This window comes from Phodopus roborovskii, unplaced genomic scaffold (genome assembly GCF_943737965.1).
Source record: "Phodopus roborovskii unplaced genomic scaffold, PHOROB, whole genome shotgun sequence".
NCBI lineage: Eukaryota > Metazoa > Chordata > Mammalia > Rodentia > Cricetidae > Phodopus > Phodopus roborovskii.
In genome coordinates, this window is record NW_026126482.1 from 8004349 (window position 1) to 8023034 (window position 18686).

Sequence of the window (18686 nt, forward strand, 5' to 3'; positions counted from 1 at the left end):
CACACAGATTTATTTCAAAAAATAATTTATAAAATGTCATCTTCTGTGTTTTCCACAGGCTTCTAGTCTCTCAGGGATACCAGAGCTGGTGCTCCTTCGGCCAAGATGCTGGGACAGGCAATGGGGGGGGTAGGGGTGGGGATGAGGGGCTTGGGGGCTGGGGCCGAGGAGGAGGTTCAGAGGCCTCTAGGTAGTTTGGGGAAGCAGAAAGGTTTGGGTCAAAAGCTTTGCAGCCAGGTTTAGTAAGCCCCTGAGATGGAAGCTAAGTGCCAAGGCCCAGGACATGAAGCCCTAACACTTAGCTTCTCTGAAGATAAGTCCAAGGGTAGGGTCAGGACCCTGAGACTAAAGTTGAACTCTGGGTTGGGAACATAAGGCTAGAGCAAAAGGCCTGAACTATGAACCTTAAAACCAAGAACAGGGCCTCCCCCAAGCAGGGCCAGAGGATCTGAGACAGCGGTAGCCTCAAGTCAGAGGCTGGGTGCTGCCAGCATCAAAGGCTGCATCAGGCTGCAGCTGAGCTAGGAGGCCGCTGACCCACCAGCCCACACAACATTGTAACATTGTGCCCGAGCTCACGTCTGCACGCCAGGGGAAGGGAAGGGGCTTGGCTCATGGCTGAAAACAGAGTCACCGGAAGAGCAGGTGCTGCTGGCATCCCCGTTGGAGGGAGAGTAGGGTCCAAAGGTCAGGCGGAGGTCAAGGTACTGCAAAGAACAGAGCTGGTCAGCCTCTGGGACAGGATGCTTCATGTTTGCGTGTGTCTAGGCCAAGGGGACAGGTGGAGAGGGGCACAGGGCAGGAGTGGGCAGTACCTCTTCAGAGACGGCCAACAGGACCTTGTCCAGCGCTTCCACCAGCTGCTTGAACGTCGGCCTCTGAGAGGGCACCGCATGCCAACACTCCCTCATTAGCCCGTACCTGGGAATGCGTCAAAGGAGCTTGTGTCTAAGTAAGGCAAAGCCAGGTCTGTGGGCTCCCTGGGGTTGGGCCTCAGGGGCCTGGGAGGGATAAACGGGGCAATTCAATGGGAGAGCAGACCCAGGGCAACGTGGGTCAAGGAGAGGAGGAGGAGAGATGGTGAGTGGGCTGCTGCTCTATGGCTAGGGCCAAAGCCAGGCACAGGAAGAGATCTGGGAAGTGGGGCAAGGGAGGGTGTCCTTACAACTCTAGGGGGCAGTTCGGGGGCCGGTCCATCCTGTGCCCCTCTCGAAGCAGAGAGAACAGCTCTTCCACTGGGATACCAGGGTATGGGGAGCCCCCGAGGGTGAAGATTTCCCACAGCAGGATCCCAAACGACCACCTGCAGGCAGAAATGGGCCTCAGCAGGGCCCAGCGTCCATCCTCCCTGAGGCTGTGGTAGGGGCTATTGCGGACATGATCCACCCCTGGGGATAGGGAGGGGCACTCATTTCTTTGGAGTCTGGTCCCACACAAGTCCCAGGCCTAATCAGAAGAACTCGGATCTTGTGACTTTGTTTGGCAAGTGCCTTGCCCTTTTAGCGGGGAGGGACGACGATGGCTGAGATCTGAGATCCCAGTTCCTGGACTCACACATCACTCTGGTGTGTGTATACCCGGTCAAACAAGGCCTCGGGAGCCATCCACTTGACTGGCAGGCGGCCCTGGGGGAAGGAGGCGGGGACAATGGTGTGGAGTTGCACAGGAACTATCCCTTCCACACCCGGCCCAGGCCCCACTCCGCGCCCACGCATCTCTGTCCCGCCCCTCACATTGCTGGTTTTCTTATAGTAGTCAATATGGTGAACACCACGGGCCAGCCCGAAGTCAGCGATCTTCATCACATCGTCCTCAGTCACCAGCACATTTCGGGCAGCCAGGTCTCGGTGGATGCACTAAGAGGAGGGCAGGGAACTTAGCTGTATCAGGACCCATGTCTGGGAGCTGTGCTCATCGTTTCTCAGATGAATCCCCAGCAGCAGAAAGAGAAAAGGAAGCATGTGTATTCCGCGCCCAAACCTGCACCGTGGCTGCATTTGCCTCACCCACGGGTTAGAGAGTAGGTGAAGAGAGAGGCGGGACATGCGGGGTTACAAGTTGGGACGGACATGCAGGGTTAGCTGCATCTGTGTGGAGCGATGTGCAAAGGGCAGTGCCATGAACAGGGAGAGGAGGAGCAGCTGAGGACATTCAGTGCACCGGCATGGAAGTGTGGGGATGGAGGAGTTAGAGTGGCCCGGAGCACACTAGAGCTGCCTCTTGTCCACACCTTCCGAGACTCCAGATACTGCATGCCTCGGGCCACCTGGTAGGCACAGGAGACCAGAGCCGGGAAGGAGAGTGGCCCGTCACTGCTCCGAGGCCCATCAGGGCTGAGGTCAGGGCCTGGGGGGCGCCGGGCACGGAGGAATTCCCGAAGGTTTCCCTTGGCGGCACATTCCACAATCACATACAGGGGCCCTACAGGGGTAGGCATGGGCCAGGGGATGGGAGAGCTGGCCAGACTGTGCCCTTGCATCCCAATACCCGTCTGTACCCTGGCTCCCGCCCTACCTTCCTGAGTGCAGACGCCCAGCAGGTTGATGATGTTCTTGTGTCGTCCGATTAGCTTCATCACCTCCATCTCAGATACCAGGTCTGCCAAATCTTTGTCGGAGGCATTGTCTGCAAAGCCAACAGCTGGGCTGAGGAAGCTGCTCTTCAACCCCACAAGAGCAGCACAGGGTGGGGACAGGTCAAGGAACACTGGACCAAGACTTGGGCTGAAACCCTGCTTGGCTGTGTGCATGAGAAGAAGCCCTTAGGGCTAGGGATGCAGCTCAGTTTGCAGAGTGCTTGTCTAGCATGGAGCTCTGTATTCAGTCCTCACCACAACATAACACTAGGCATGATAGAGCCCACTTGATGAATATGAGGCTAGCCTGGGCTACATGAGACACAAACTCAACTCTGTGTGTGTGTGTGTGTGTGTGTGTGTGTGTGTGTGTGCATGCGCGCGCTTAAAGAAAAGGTCATAAATTTGAAAGGGAGTAGGAAGCATGGGGGGATAGAATGGGGTGGAAATTATGTAAATACAGTACTTGTGTATGACATTCTCCCCAAAAAGTAAATGCTTAAAAAATAATTCCAGGGATAGAGAGACAGCTCAGCTGTTAAAGGCTAGGCTCACAACCAAAAATACAAAAAAATAATAATTCCAGACCAGGTGGTGGCTCACACCTTTAATCTTTCGTGAGTTTGGGATCAGCTTGATCTACTTATCAAGCTCTAGGACAGCCAGGACTATATATAGAGATCCTATCTTTAAAAAAAAAAAATCCTATTTATTTATTCAAAGAGGTGTTTCTCTGTGTAGCCCCAGCTGTCCCAGAACTAGCTCTGTAGATCAAGCAATCCTCCTGCCTCACCCTCCTTATTGCTGGGATTAAAGGTGTGTGCCACTATGCCTGGCTTAAGTAATTCCTTTAGTGGTCTGGGGAGATGCTCAGTGGATAAAGTGCTTGCTGAACAAACATGAGGACCGGAGTTCAGATCTCCAGCACCCACGTACTGGTGCAGCAGTGTGACAGATGTCACCCTAACCCTTGGGGCACAGGGGCTGAGGCAGGCAGCAGCCAGAGGGCCAGCGCAGGGGGCTGAAACAGCAAGCTCCACATTCAGCTTACATCTCAAAACCGTAGGGTGGAGAGCCATAGGGGAAGATAGCTCTACACACACACACACACACACACACACACACACACACACACACGCACGCACGCACGCACGCACGCACGCACGCACCTAGCACACACATAGCTCACAAGTCTCTCAAACCTTTTGGAACCTCAGGCTTGTCTTATATGAAGATCTCACACAAGTTGCAAGGAAGAAACACAAAAGAGCTCCAAGAGCTGACCTTTCTATGAGCAGGTCCAGGGGATGTGAGAGATAGAAGCACCCTACAGGAAGGAAGTCCCTGGTGAGGTGATAGTCCCTAGGAAGTGCCCTGAGGTCTTATTATCCTCTGGGAAGGAGACTTCTGTGACTTCCCCTGAGAAGACAGGGCTAAGGACCAGGGACTAGGCCCCCAGGGCTGACCTGAAGCCTTGGGACAAAGACATAATTCTTATCCCAGCCACACATCAATACAAAGACGTCTGTTTCACAATCACTGCCTCCCACAAAGTGCCAGCTGGCTCCAGCTGTGCAGATGTGGAGGCGGGGAGGGCGGCACAGTGGCTGGGGCTATTCCTTATTTCTGCAAAGGTGGCTGGGGCAGCAGCAACAGGTTCTAAGGTGTGTGTGTGTGGGGGGGGGGAAGGGTAGCAGCAAGATGGCTATGGCAAATGGTATAACATTAAACAGCGAGAGATTGAGTAAGCATGAATATGATTTCCACAGGACAAATCAAAATAAACTGGGCAGTGGGGGCTGGCCATTGCCTTTGATCCCAGCACTCTAGAGGCACAGACTGATCGCTGTGAGTTCAAGGCCAGCCTGGTCTGCAGAGTGAGTTCCTGGATGGCCAGGGCTACACAGAGAAACAACACTGACTCAAAAAAAAAAAAAAAAAAAAAAAAAAAAAAAAAAACTACCACCACTAACAAAAAATCCATATCTGTGTAATGAAAACATAGGAGAAATCATAAAGGAGCTGGAAATGACTCAGTGTGCAGGCCCAAAAGAGTGTGTTTCCTGCAGTTGACTCCCAGAAGTTGTTCTCTGACAGCTGCATGCACAGTATATGTGGTCACACACGTCCACACATACACACATGTCACACATATAAGACAACAACTGCCTTAAGTCCCAGCACTTGGGAGGCAGAGACAAGTGGATCTCTATGAGTTCAAGCCCAGCCTGATCTATGCAGGTCAGCCAAGACTGTATAGTATGACCCTGTCTAAAACAAAGTAATACACTTTAAAAAATAAAATAGAAGATACTCCTGTGGATAAATGCTAAGTGACTGCAGAGCACTCTGGGGACATTGCTTGAGGTCTGGGCTTTTTTCTGTCTGTTTTGTTTCCCGGGATTGTATGTCAGCCCTTGCACATTTGACAAGACACTTAAACAGCCCTCTTCATATTTTGGAAAAGGATTTCACTAAGTTGTCTGGGCTGAACTTGGATTAATGTGTAGCTCAGGCAGGCCTTGGTTTTACCATCCTATTGCCTTGGTTACCTGCCCCTGGACCCAGCTTGAATCTGGAACTTTGGTTTTTTTCCCTAAGATTTAATTTTTATTTGTGTGTGTGTGTGTGTGTGTGTGTGTGTGTGTGTGTGTGTGTATGTATGTGTGGTATCTTCAGAGGTCAGAGAGGATGTCAGAATCCCTGGAGCTAGAGCGACAGGTAGGTGGTTTTAAGTTGCCTGATGTGGGTGCTGGAAATCGAACTTGAGTTCTCTGCAAGAGCAGCAAGCACTCTTAAAGTTTACGCCATCTCTCCAGCCCCGAGACTGGGGCTTTTGAACAGAGAGTAGCTCTATACAGACTTGGATGGGAGGAATATGTGCCGATGGCATATACTTTAGTGGGATTGATGGGGATGAGGCAGAAGACATGTGGGGATGACAGTCATGAGGCCAGGGCCCCAGTCACCACAAATCTCATGGGAATCATTACCCAGTAGTTAAAATTTACTGAGCTAGCCAGGTGTGGTTCCAGAACTGGGAGGATGAGATAGGAGGATCACTATGAGTTCCAGGCGGGGCTGGATTGCAGAGTGACTTCTATATCAGTCCAGGACAGAGTATGACGCAGCCTTAAGTAAGGCAATTCCATACCCTGTATCAAAAATTTACAAAGCAGCTGGGCGGCGGCGGTGCACGCCTTTAATCCCAGCACTTGGGAGGCAGAGGCAGGAGGATCCCTGAGTTCGAGACCAGTCTGGTCTACTAGAGCTAGTTCCAGGACAGCCTCCAAAGCCACAGAGAAACCCGGTCTCAAAAACCACACACACACACACCACACACAATGAATGAATGAATGAATGAACACAAAAAATTTACAAAGCCCTGTGTACCACACATGTCCTATGAACTTCAGCTTGAGGGGTAAGGGACCATTATTTATCCCAATGTGGACACAAGGAGAAAGTGAGGCTCAGGAGTCATTTGCCAAGGCTAGATGTTAGTATTCAGGCATCTGTCTAGGCCTGTCCTTGGGGTTCTTAGTGGCTCAGCTGCAGCCACTAAGAACCCCGCCTGTGCACATTCACCATGTTCCCTTTCAAAAGGGCCCTGCCCACCTTGAATCCTTCTTTCTCTCTCTGTGTCTCTCTTCTCCCCCGCTGCCCCTGTCCCCAGAGGTTGGTCTCCCCTCTCCCTTCCCCTTCATATGATCCCTTTCCCTGATTAAACCCCTCCACTCGAACTCTGTTGTATGGCATCTTTCTCTCCAGTGCCGCTTTCTTAAAATTACAGCACCGGCAGCAGAGTTTGGTCCCAGCATGCCCTACCCAGATAGCCGCATGTACCTTTCAGCATCTTCACAGCCACAGTGCTGGTTTGGTCTGGCCGGGAGGGGTCCATGCCGAAGGCTTCTGCACGAACCACTTGCCCAAAGCAGCCTTCGCCCAGGGGCTTTCCAAGCACCAGCCTGGAGATCAAGAAGGCCCATGCCTCAGATCTGCGGGTACCACTCTCGAGCTGGCATCCCTGTCCTTACCCTGCTCGGTGTACCTGTCCCGGGGGAACTCCCAAAGTGGGTCCAGAGGTAGGTCTAGACTCACAAGGCCTGTGAGCAAGGGTGGGCCACTGGAGGACAGCCGGACACCTCGTACCAGGGACAAGCTTGATTTGCCAGAGGACCCGGACTCCAAGGAGAACTACAACATGGGAGATTTGTTCTGTCTGCTGGGGTCAGGCTCAGAGCCATACAGGGCAAGGGCTGGGGGATAGACAGTACCTGCCGGGCCAGAGGGAAGCGGGACAACTTTTGTACAGTGACAGGCTGGCGGGAGTGGTGGCCATGGACTGCTTGTCTGTGATAGACCCCGGCCAGCAGCAAGAGCACTGCCAAAGCCAGGGAACCTGACACATACAGGATGATGTCTGTGTATCTGGTCTCAGACGCCGCCGTGGCCCACGTCACGTCTTCCTCTGTTCTCACCATTAGAAGTACATAGATAGAGAAACTGAGTAGTCAGGGTTGGATTGATCAGCCCTCCCCGACCCCCAGCTTAGTTCCCCATAGCTACCAACACATATAGGGACACACTCTGGAAAAACTGGCAGTTATACAAAGTCTTATGTCCCTGAGGGTCACAGACAGTCATGTAAAATCAAACACATATCCTTGTTGGATTCTGCGAGAAAGCATTTATCTAACATGTACAGTGCCCCAAACAAACCAATACCATACCCCGCACAGGCCAAGGAAACTGCCCACCCAGCAGGCCATAGCCCACAATGAACCAGAGAAGATGCCTGTCACCTCTCCCAGGCTACCCAGGTGCTCACCTGGTAGCACCGTGAGCCATGCTGACTGGTAGGAAAGGCCGATGGAGTTGCCCGCCAGGCAGGTATACTCTCCCGCATCCTCAGCTGACACATTCCTCAGGTACAGGACTTCTACCTCTGAGCTATTGATGTCTGTTGTCTGAAGCAGTGGACACCGGGTCACAGGAGGGCCTGGGGCCACACTGGAGCGGGGAGGGTGGTTGGGGAACATCCCACCCCAGTGGGAAAAGGGTGGGACCCAGGCAGTAGCAGGAACGGAACCTTTAGGACTTGTACGTAGGGGAAGCCGTCAGCGCCGAAACTGCTGCCATTGATCACGATGTGCTTCAACCACTGGATGTGGGGCTGGGCATCGCTGTACACCTTGCACAGCAGCTCCACATCGCTGCCAACCACAGCTGTGGTGTTGGCTGGGAGTCCCGCCTGCAGGATGGGCCGGTGCGGGGACCGCTCTGGGGGCCAGGCCAAGCCGTCAACCCTGACCAGTGGCACCCACAAAATACCCACTTTACCTGCCCTCAGCCACCCTCCCAGTTGAAGGGAAGGAAGGACCTTCTGGATATGCAGCTCAGACCTTGTCCATCTTCTGTTTACCCTCCTTCAGCTTTTTATGCCTTTACAGCTTCTAGGTCCAGAGTCACATTCAAAACCTCCACAGCCGCCTTCCACCCCATAAATGCTGCATTTATGGCATATACCTGCCCACTAGTGCACTGCTTTCTTAAGAACTGAGTCCAGTCTATGCTTTTCCTTCTCCCTTTCTCCTTGGGCAGCCTTTTCCTTTAGTCCACAAGCCCCTTCGCTTCCTTCTGATCCTGGGAGTCATTTGACTCATCTAAAAGTGACTCTATCATGTCTCCAAGACAAGATAAGACAAGATACCCACCCTGAGGGCAGGATGGGGCCCAAGATAAGTTACATTGTTTGTCCTGCCCCAGCCCATCCACTCACCCAGCACATCCAACAGATAGCTGTAGCGGATGCTGCCCAGAGAATTCTCCACGAGGCACGTGTATGTGCCACGGTCTGAGGGGACCACACTTTCCATCACCAGGCTCCAGTGTTGGTGGCGCAGCTGGAAGTAGAGGAAGTAACTGTAGGGGCCACTAGGGCAGAGGGAGGACAGAACCTGCCTATGGGGCTCTTCTCAATCCCTGGGCCCTGAGAGGATCAGGCCAAGGTCAGACATTCCAAGACAGAGAAAAATGCTGTAAGAAGAGTCTGGTGGGCTACGGGGATTGTTCAGCAATTGAGAGCATTGGCTGCTCTTGTAGAGGTCCCAGATTTGATTCCCACACCCACATGGTGGCTCAAAGCCATCTATAACTCCAGTTCCAGGGGATCTGACATTCTGTTCTAACCTCTGCAGGCACTGGGTACATACATGGTATACATATATACATACAGGCAAAACATTCACACACATAAAATAAATAAATCCCCCTAAAAATAATAAATGTCTGGAGGCCAGGCATGGTGGTTCATGCCTTTAATTCCAGAACAGTACTTAGAATGCAAAGGCAGGAGGATGTGAGTTCAAGGCCAGTCTGAACCACAAAATGAATTCCAAGCTAGCCAAGATTACACAGTGAGACCCTGTCTCAAACACACACACACACACACACACACACACACACACACACACACACACACCAGCATCTGAGCCCTAGTTTAAGCCTTGAGTTTTAGCTGCACCCTACCTAGGTGGGCTTCCCTGTACTAAACCAATGGGTCTCAACCTTCCTAATGCTTAGACCCCCTTAACACAATTCTTCATGTTGTGGTGACCCCAACCATAAAATTATTTTCATGGCTGCTTCATAACTGTAATTCTGCTACCGTTATGAATTGTAATGTAACTATCTAATATTCAGAATATTTGATGTGCAGCACCTGCGAGAGGGTCATTTGATCCCCGACTGGGTAGTGACCCACAGGTTGAGAACCATTGGGCTATTCTTGCCCACTTGGAGTCTCAGGTTTCTCTTTATCATATGTAGCTCAGCCCATGCGCACCAGCCTCAAAGTGAGATGCTGAAGCCTGTGACACCCACCAGTCACTCTTTCTCCCAACTTTAAGGAGGAGACGCTACTCGGAAGGCTGGGGTTGGAGACCAGCCTGAATTCTGCAGTAAAACCCTATCTCAAAAACAGCATCATCACCCCGGGTGAGGTGGCCAGCGCTCTTAGTCCCAGCACCAGGAAGGCAGAGGCAGCCAGTTCTTTGGGAGTTTGCAGCCAGCCTGGTTTATATAACGAGTTCCAGGGCAGGCAGGGCTACATAGAGAGACCCTGCCTCAAAAAAAAAAAAAAAAAAAAAAAACAGAAACAAAACCAGTAGCATCAGGGCTGGGGAGATGGCTCAGTGGTTAGGAGCACTTGCTGTTCCTCCCCAGCACCCACACCAGGCAGGTCACAATTGCCTATATACTTCTAGCTCCCGTGGATCTGATCTCTCTTCCAGTCTCTGTGGGCACCACTGCACATGGTATTTACTCACACATAAATAAAGATAACACAAGCAAATCTGTGATGCCTCTCCCCCATAAACATCATCATGGTCATCATCAATAATGAGAACCCCACCAGAACACAGAAAGAGTTAGTTGTTGCTGAGGCTGAGAGGGCAAAATCTGTGAGTGGCGGGTTGGGAAGTTGTGGCAGAGCTGTCCATTGCCTGGGACTCTAATTACCCTTCCCCATTAGATATACTGACCTATGTGACGGGCTATGTGGGGAAAATGAAAATGGGGGAGCAAATGAACTTGGAAGCCCAGACTCACCCGAATACCTCCAATGCGATTTTCCCCGTGGAAGGCCTGCCCATCCTTGAGCCAATGGATAGTGGGCATGGGGTTGCCTGCAGCTGGGCAGCGGAATTTGACAGTGTTACCAGCAGGCACGGCATGAAGTTTCTTCTCCATGCGCTGAGGGTGTGTCCAGTAGGGAGCTGGAGGGAGAAGTGTACTTAGGACCCTAAGGTGACCTTGGCTCCCACACAGGTCTCTTCTCAGTAACCAGATGGGTAGTGGGGTTGAGTCCTTGAAAAGACCAACCTTGCTGGGGGTAAACACGCCCACTTGAGGATCCATTGATGGTCTTGGGGTCCTCCTCACTATTGATGGAGGTTAAGGAGTCTACTCGGGAACAAAGGAAGGCATCTGAAGTCCAAGAGAAGAAGGTTTCTCTCCCAAGACACCCTTAAACTCCCTGTCAGAACCTCTTACCATTCACAATCAAGGTAAGATTGTGTAAGATAGTCATGGAACCACGTGCCAGGCAGAGGTATTGGCCAGCATCCTCAGGGAGGACACTGGCGATCTCCAGGCGGCCCCTCCAGCCCCGTGCTCGTCCAGCAGATGCTAAGCGCCTGCCCTCCTTGTACCAATGACCACCACGCTCAGTACGCGCACAGCACTGACGCACAGGCTGCCCCAGGGCCACAGTCAACACCAGATCTTGCTGCTCCAGGGCTGGAGCTAGGCAGGGCTCTGAGGGCAGAAGGCAGAAATCAATGACACTCATAGCTCCATCTGAGGCAAGCCCCCCACCCTGCATACAAAGGGCCACATGCTACACACGTGGAACACAAATATCCTGGGGCACATGCTGTTCCCACACACATAACCACATGCTACAAATGCTTTGCCTAGGGCCAGTGCCACACTTTTTCCAGGAGTTGTCACATGCTAGACATGCTACTGCCCCAAACACACACACACACACACACACACACACACACACACACACACGGTACATGCTATAGGTGCCACACAGGACACATGCTATACTTCTGAGGCACACTGTACTCAGTACACACATCATTCATGCTCTTGGACCTCCCAACCAACATACCCAGTGCATAGAACCACACACATGTACATGCAGCCGAGGGGCTCACCACTGGCTCTGCAGCCTAGCCCAGGCTCTGTGCCCTGCAAGGCTAATCCTCCCTTGTAGACACACAGATAAGAGGAGTACTTGCTGGGAGCCAGACAGTGAATCGCAATGCTTGAGCACCACCTTGCCACCACCTTCTTGGGGCCAAGGCCAGGATCCTCTCCAGCTTTGCTCATCCAGAAGCCCCTTCCCTGCCCCCCTTTCCCACCTTAGAGGCCATACCCAGCTCCATTTCCTCAGTGGCCTCAAGAAATACAGCTGGTGTCCCCAGAAGGATGCTCAATAGGGCCCATAGCAGCCACATTTCCTTCCAGCTGTCTCAGAACCCAGGCCAGACTCCCCACTGGCCGCCTTCCTGAAAAGGGAGAAAGAGTTCCTGTTACATGCACTCTCTTTTCTGGTGAGGACACAGACAGAAAGCAGTCAGCGGCAGGGCCAACGCTGGGACCAGCCCTGCTGCTGCCAGAGCCCAAGCGCCCCACAGGAGGTTCTGCGGGGTGTGTGTGTGTGTGTGTGTGTGTGTGTGTGTGTGTGTGTGTGTGTGTGAGTGCAGGACTTCCTGCTTGCCTTGGGTCCCACTGAGACCCTGGCACATCTTCACAGACAGAGCAGTTTTAGGATTCTTTTCTTGGAAGGAAGCAGAGATGGTGACATGTCTTTTGCTCTCTCGCTCAGTACACATCATTTATTTTTTGCTGAATAAATGAATTCATTGCTGAAGAGTTAAAGAGAAGTGAAATCTAATGCAAGGCCAGCCTGCAGCATCTGGACACTATCGAACAGGACCCCACTCTTCAGTATTACTGACCTTTCCGTGTCCAGCTTGGGATCCTTCCAGCGGCTGGGTGCTCTCCTCTAACAAGGCACTGTCCACTAAAGACATTCTTTCTCATTCTGAGCCAGAAATGCATCCCAGAGACACTTCAGCTGGCTCATACCCTCCCAACTTCGTCTTAGACAATGTTGGAGTGTGTTTGGTTTTGCTTATTGCTTTTGCAGCGTTGGGGATTAAACCCAAGACCTCCTTACATGCTAAGCAAACATTCTACCACTAAGCTTCATGTTTAGTTGGCTTTGTAAATACATGTCTGCCAATGACAAACTCAAATCCTGATTCCTGCCAAGACCTCTCTTTGTCCCTTTCTGGACCATTGTCATCACAGGATTGCTTCGGGGATAAAGGAGACAATACATGGAAGGGTGGTGGCGCATACAGGGTGTTGGTGAGATGTGCTCCCTGTCCCCCACTGACTGCTCAGGGGCACCCTCCGCCCGACCTTAGCCAGCCATTCTCCGCTTCCGAACGGCTGCTATTAAGTATGATGCACTTGCTTACTACAACTAGTAATCATTGTCCAAATGCAGGATCCCTGCTTCCCAAAAGGAAGACCCAGAACTCAGCCTTAACTTGAGCAGAGGACCAGCATAGTCCCAGGGACAGTCTTGCCACCTACTCTTGGTGGCATCTTTGGACCAGTATTCCTTTACTTAGGTCCTTGCTCATGTTGGGCAAGTGCTCTACCACTGAGCTACATCGCTAACCCCCAGCATGCTTAAGTGTGGAAGGCTTGTGAGTTTGGTTTCTTGTTTATTTATTTTTCAAGACAGGTTCTCTCTGCATAACCCCGGCTGTCCCGGAATTCGGAGATCTACCTGTCTCTGCCTCCCAAATGCTGGGATTGAAGGTGTGGGCCACATACCACCAGCTGGCTAACAGCGTGATTCTTTAAAAGTTGCATTCCATATTTTACCAAACTGGGAATGCTGCCCCCTACAATCTGCCCTTTTGACCTCCTCAACCAGTCTTCATGTGTCTAATTTCCCCTGCCTTTATTTAGGCCAGGTCCTGATCCTTTCTTGCTTGGAATCTTGACAAATCTTAGTTCTTCACCTTCAACCTTCCAGTGGTTTTGTTTGTTTGTTTGTTTGTTTTTGTTTTCCAATGGCCCTATGACTCAGTTTACAAGCTCTCAAGGGTTAATTGTAGATCATGGTTTACTTTTCTCTTCCTTTATCTTTTTTTGTTATTTTGAGACAAGCTCTCACTAAAGTTGATCAGGCAGGCTAGCTCACTCTGCAAACCAAGCAGGCCTTCAAACTGTGAGCCTCCTGCCTCAGCCCGACTGGTGCCATGTGCCAGACGACGCTTTTCTAGGTGTCAATCGTGTTAGTCCCACTGTCCGCCCCTTTAGTTCCTTCAGGAGATTCTAAGGTCCAGCACATGTGCTTCCTTGCCTGTACTTTTGTGTCCCTTATTCCTCTTCTCCATCGGTTTAGCTATCATCTTAGAATCTTGACCTGACCCCTCTCCTAAGTTTGGTCCTTCCATTTGCAAGACTCCGACCACACCCTGCAAAGCAGGAGGCTCTAGCGCCCCCAACGGGTGGACAGGTCCGGGAAGGTTTTACTCCCACTCTCGGGCTGCCTTGAACTCAGAACCACAGAGTCCTTGCTCCGGTCACCATGGCTGGCCGCTTAAGATCGCCAACACTTGGCGCCAGAGACTGTCATCAGACAGCATTGAGCTCTCCACCCTCCCGCACGCGTGCGCACGTGGTGGAACTGGACAAGTGACTGCGCCTCTCCCAGCATTGCTTTCCTCATCTTTATGCCCAGCGCACTGGGGTTACCGGCCCAAGGGCGTCGGTGCTCTTACTTTAGTGCTCCTACTTTAGTGCTCCCAGCCCGTCACCCTCGGGGTGCAAGTCATCCGTCCTCATGCTGAGTTGCACAGACAGCTGGCTCATCGCCCCCGCCCCGGTGGGCAATAAGTAACTAGAACGGTGACCAAGGTGCTCTTTGAACGGAGGGGGACAAAAGGCCCTGTGTGCGCTGCGGGTTACTGATTTACCGCCCCCTCCACCCAACCGCTCCCGCCGCGCGGGCGCCAAGGTCCCCGGGGCTGGAGGGGGCAGCTCCTGAGCTCTGCAGCAGCCCTACCCCAGGCGTCCGGGAGCGAGGTGAGGGGCCCGGCTCACCCAGGGCCAGACTTGCCTCCCTGTGCAGGGGTCCGGCTCACCTGGCTCCTCCGCCGCCTGGTTCCCACGCCCACGGGTCACGATCCCGGCGGGGCTGGCACGCTCAGCCGCCGGGAGCTCCTCCGCCCCGGCCGAAGAGCCAGGAATGTCCAGGCAACTGCAGCGTGGCGGGGGGCTGCCCACCGCCCGCCCCGCCCACCCTGGGCTCCGCCCTTCTTGGACCAGTTCTATCTTGACAGGCGAGGTCCCGGACTGTGCGAACGTCAGTCAGCCCTGCACCCTAGTCCAGGAGCTCCGGGTGGGACAGGATCGCCCAGGCTCAGCCGCTCTGATTCCGCATCTTCTGCTCCAGTCTCCGAGGATTAACATGCTACCTGTTCTATCCTTTCCTCTTCATCAATCTGGAACTAACCAGCGTCCTCTTGTTTTTCATGCAAAGGCGGTACTTCACAGAGAACTGCCATCTCATTCATTGCCTGAGCGACTTTCAGGGAGTATTTAAAAAACCTATTTGAGCCAGGCGGTGGTGGCATGCACTTTTAATCCCAGCACTCGGTGCAGGTGGATATTCTCTCTCTCTCTCTCTCTCTCTCTCTCTCTCTCTCTCTCTCTCTCTCTCTCGTTTTGCTTTTTCAAAACAGGGTTTCACTGTTTTGTTCTGTCTGTCCTGGAACCCACTGTGTAGACCGAGGTGGCCTTGAACTCACTGAGATACACCTGCCTCTGTCTCTGACTCCCAAGTGGTAGGATTAAAGGCATTCATCACCAGCGCCTGGCCCAGTTTGAGGCCAGCCTGGCCTTCAAGAGTGAGGACAGTCAGGGCTACACAGAGAAATCCTGTCTCAAAAAAACAAAATAATAAAAATAAATAAATAAAATACATCTCCGAGCCAGACCTGGTAATCTCACCTACGAGAGGTTAAGGCAGGATGGCTGCCTAGGCTACTTAATGAGACCCTATTTGAAAATAAAAAGGGAAAGCAGGGAGCTGGAATAAGAGTGGCCAAGCATTTGCCATGAGCAAGGCTCTAGGTTCAAACCCCAATGTAATAAACAGATACGTGTTAAAATTGCCTTTCAAAAATTATTTCTTCGTTTATTTTATGTGCATTGGTGTTTTGCCTGCATGTATGTCTGTATGAAGGTGTCAGATCCCTTGGGACTGGAGTTACAGACAGTGGTGAGCTACCATGTGGATGCTGGGAATTGAACCCGGGTCCTCTGGAAGAGCAGCCAGTGCTCTTAACCGCTGAGCCCTCTCGTTTTGAATTTCCATTTTAAACTTTAATTTTTAAAAGGTTTTGGTTTTTATTTTTAAAAGTTTTAATATTTACGTTATGTATATGACTGTTTTGCCTGCGCATGTCTAATTGCCTGCAGACACCACAAGAAGTTTGAGTCCTTAGACCTGGAGTTATGGACTCAAACTAGATCCTCTGAAAGAGCAGCCATGTTTTAATCAGGAAACTCTCTCAGGACCTTAAGCTTTACATTTGTTTTTGGCTTTTTGAAATAGGATCTGGTTTGTGTGGCACTCTCCTGCAATGACTTTCCTGCCTCTGCTTCCAGACTGTTGCAATTACAGGTGTGCCTATGGCTACAGCCCGAAATCATCTGATTGCAGAAACTATATGGGGCCGGGCCTGGTTTGCACTTGGTGTGAGATTACCGGTGAGGGCCATCAGGCCAGGCTGCAGTGAATTTTCAAGTGATTTCTCATCTTTTATGTGGCTGGCTTGGGGTGGCATGGTGATCGGCGGCGCTGGGTCTCAGTCCCCTGTCCCAGAGCAGCCCTGTGGGCTTATCCAGTTCCCTTTTATAGGATGAGGGGAGAAATGGGACTCTCAGTGGATACCTGTGTGAACGGCTGGGGATGTCAAGCTCCTGAGAGGAAGAGCTGAGGCTGCAGACCCCGGCCCGGCCCTCTATAGGGCTTCTGCAGGGCGAGTGGACTGTGGCGAGACCAGGAAGCCAGCCCGGCCATGCCTCATCTGATGTCCCAGGATTCTTTGGAGGAGAACATGGCTCAGGTCACCTGCTCAGTTCCTGGTTAGAGTCCCCAGGGGCAATATCCTGTCTGTGAAGCAGCAGCTGCCTTTCCTTAAAAAAAGAAAAAAAAATCAATTTGCAAGTGTTGTGTGTGTGGGCCAATTGTCCTGTTCTTCTTTCTTATTTTAAATTTTAATCTTATTTAATTTAATTATTTTGTGTGTGGGTGTTTTATGAGAATGTATGGCTGTGTACCACATGCATGCAAAACCTTGGAGGCCTGAAAAAGATATTAGATCCCCCTAGAACTGGAGCTATGGTTTACGGGTGGTTGTGAACCAACACAGGGTGCAGGGAATTGAGCCTGGGTCTTCTGCGTGAACAAGTGCTCACTCTGTCATCTCTCCAGCCCCAAATTTTAATCTTATTTTATCCTGGGAATCAGGCCCCGGAACTTGTGGGTTCTCAGCACGTCCGAAGCCACCCAGATGCTCCCAGTCCAACCTTTTGTATTGTTTATTCAGGGCAGCGTATTTCTTCACTTTCACTCCGAAAAAGATAGCGGTATTTCTTTGTGTCTCTGTTTCTTCCTCTCCCTGCCTCTGTGTGTATGTGTGTGTGTTTGAGACAGTCTTACTGTATAGTTCTGGCTAACCTTGAACTCATACTAGCACACCAAACAACATTTTACTTTTTTAGTTTTTTTTTCCTTCCTTTTCTTTAACAAAAAGAATGGCTTCTTCCCAAAGTTAAATCAGAAAACCACTAGTTACTGTTTTTGAAAGCAGCTTATCCTAACCAGGAAATGGTGAGTCATGCCTGCAGGAAGAGTGACCACTGTGGATTTGAAGGGCCAGCCTTGGCTATTTAGTGAGTTCCAGGACAGCTAGAACTACTGAGTGAGAGAAAACCTGTCTCAGGAGACACCCACACCCCCCCCCACACACCCACACACACTCCACACACACACCCTCCCCCACACCCCCACACCCTCCCCCCCACACCCCCCCACACCCTCCCCCCCCACACCCCCACATCCCCCCACACACACACACACACCCCACACACACCCACACACACACCCCACACACACACACCCACACACACACACACACACACACACACACACACACGATGGAGAAGGGGGAGAAAAGGAGGAAAAGAGAAAGTCTGTGGCAATCCCCTGTCCAGAATCTAGCCCTTTAGGTTGGTCCGGGAAGAGGAGGCTTCTAGCCTGAGGGCCCGCCTGGCTGAGAGCTTGCCTCGGAACCCAGGTCCTTTCTTCCCCTGGCTGCCCATGGACTCTCCTTATTAAAAATTGTCCTGGGGGTAGGTCATGGAGAGCTGACAGCAGAGCTAGACCTTGCAGCAGATTTCATTAAAATTCTGGGGTGTTCCCCTTTTCCCAGGTTCTCCTGTGCCCAGTGCTAATTAACCAGAAGCTTCCTTAGGCAGTTCCTGTAACCCCACTCTCTTCCAAGACCCCCAAGGCCCTCAGATTGCCCCCACCCCCACTGTTCCCAAGATATATTCTCTAAGACTCTTGACCGAACTGTTTCCTATGTCACAACCTTGACTCACAGAACCCTAAACTCACTCATGCATAGACTGGTATTCTAGAAGGTCTGTCTGTTACATGATGTGCCCTGTTCTACGGGTCCAGCAAACTTCTGCCACATCACTCACTTCCTATGTGCATCCTTCTCTCTCTGTGTTTACTACTTCCTTCCCTTCCTTTTGTGCTGGGAGGTGCATCACCACACCCCGACTTCACGAACTATTTAAAATTCCAAGGGTAAGGCAGTAAAGCAGATTCCACCTCTAGACAGATAAGTAAGATTACTGGAAGGAAGGAGGCGTGAGGGAGGACCGGTGGGAGGGCTTCATTCTCTTGTTCTTACCTTTGTGTGTGTGTCTGTGTGTGTATGAGAGAGAGAGAGAGAGAGAGAGAGAGAGAGAGAGAGAGAGAGAGAGAGAGACTGGCTAGATAGATAGCCCTGAGGGAGAGAGAGAGAGAGAGAGTCTGGCTAGATAGCCCTGGCTTTCTCGGTGTAGATCAGGCTGGCCGTGAGCTTTCAGTACTTTTCCTACCTCGTCCTCCCAAGTGTTTCAATTATAGGTTTGAGCCACCACACTGGCTTCTAGGCTCCCGGCATTTCCTAGAAGGTAGGGACTCACTGGAAGGTGCAAGGAAGGGATGAGGAATGTGAGGCTGCGCAGATGCTTCTCTTCCTCCCTTTTAGTCCGGTGCTAATGAGGCGCCCATGGGTGAAAGTTTACAGACTCTGTCCCTGGAGTGCCAGGCAGGACAAAGAAGGTCTCTGGAGGCCAGTCCTCCTCTACCCCCACCTGCCTGGAGGTAGAGCTGTCCAGGGAGAGAGCAGAGGCTGCCCGGTGCCGGCGATGTTGCTCT

The 18686-nt window shown here is 51.7% G+C and overlaps 1 protein-coding gene across 1 annotated transcript; it reads right to left on the reverse strand.

Annotated features, from left to right (window-relative positions):
* Positions 1-573: 573 nt before the first annotated feature.
* Positions 574-14482, reverse strand: Fgfr4 (fibroblast growth factor receptor 4). The gene is made up of 18 exons (XM_051194236.1): positions 14326-14482; positions 11529-11661; positions 10634-10897; positions 10463-10543; positions 10190-10356; positions 8358-8481; positions 7668-7858; positions 7407-7545; positions 6853-7046; positions 6627-6772; positions 6422-6543; positions 2515-2625; positions 2231-2421; positions 1734-1856; positions 1555-1625; positions 1166-1303; positions 816-921; positions 574-707 (listed from the first exon to the last, which is right to left on the reverse strand). Exons 2-18 carry the CDS (start codon positions 11608-11610, stop codon positions 576-578), a joined length of 2382 nt encoding a protein of 793 aa, XP_051050193.1. The 5' UTR covers positions 11611-11661; positions 14326-14482; the 3' UTR covers positions 574-575.
* Between the last annotated feature and the right edge of the window lie 4204 nt (positions 14483-18686).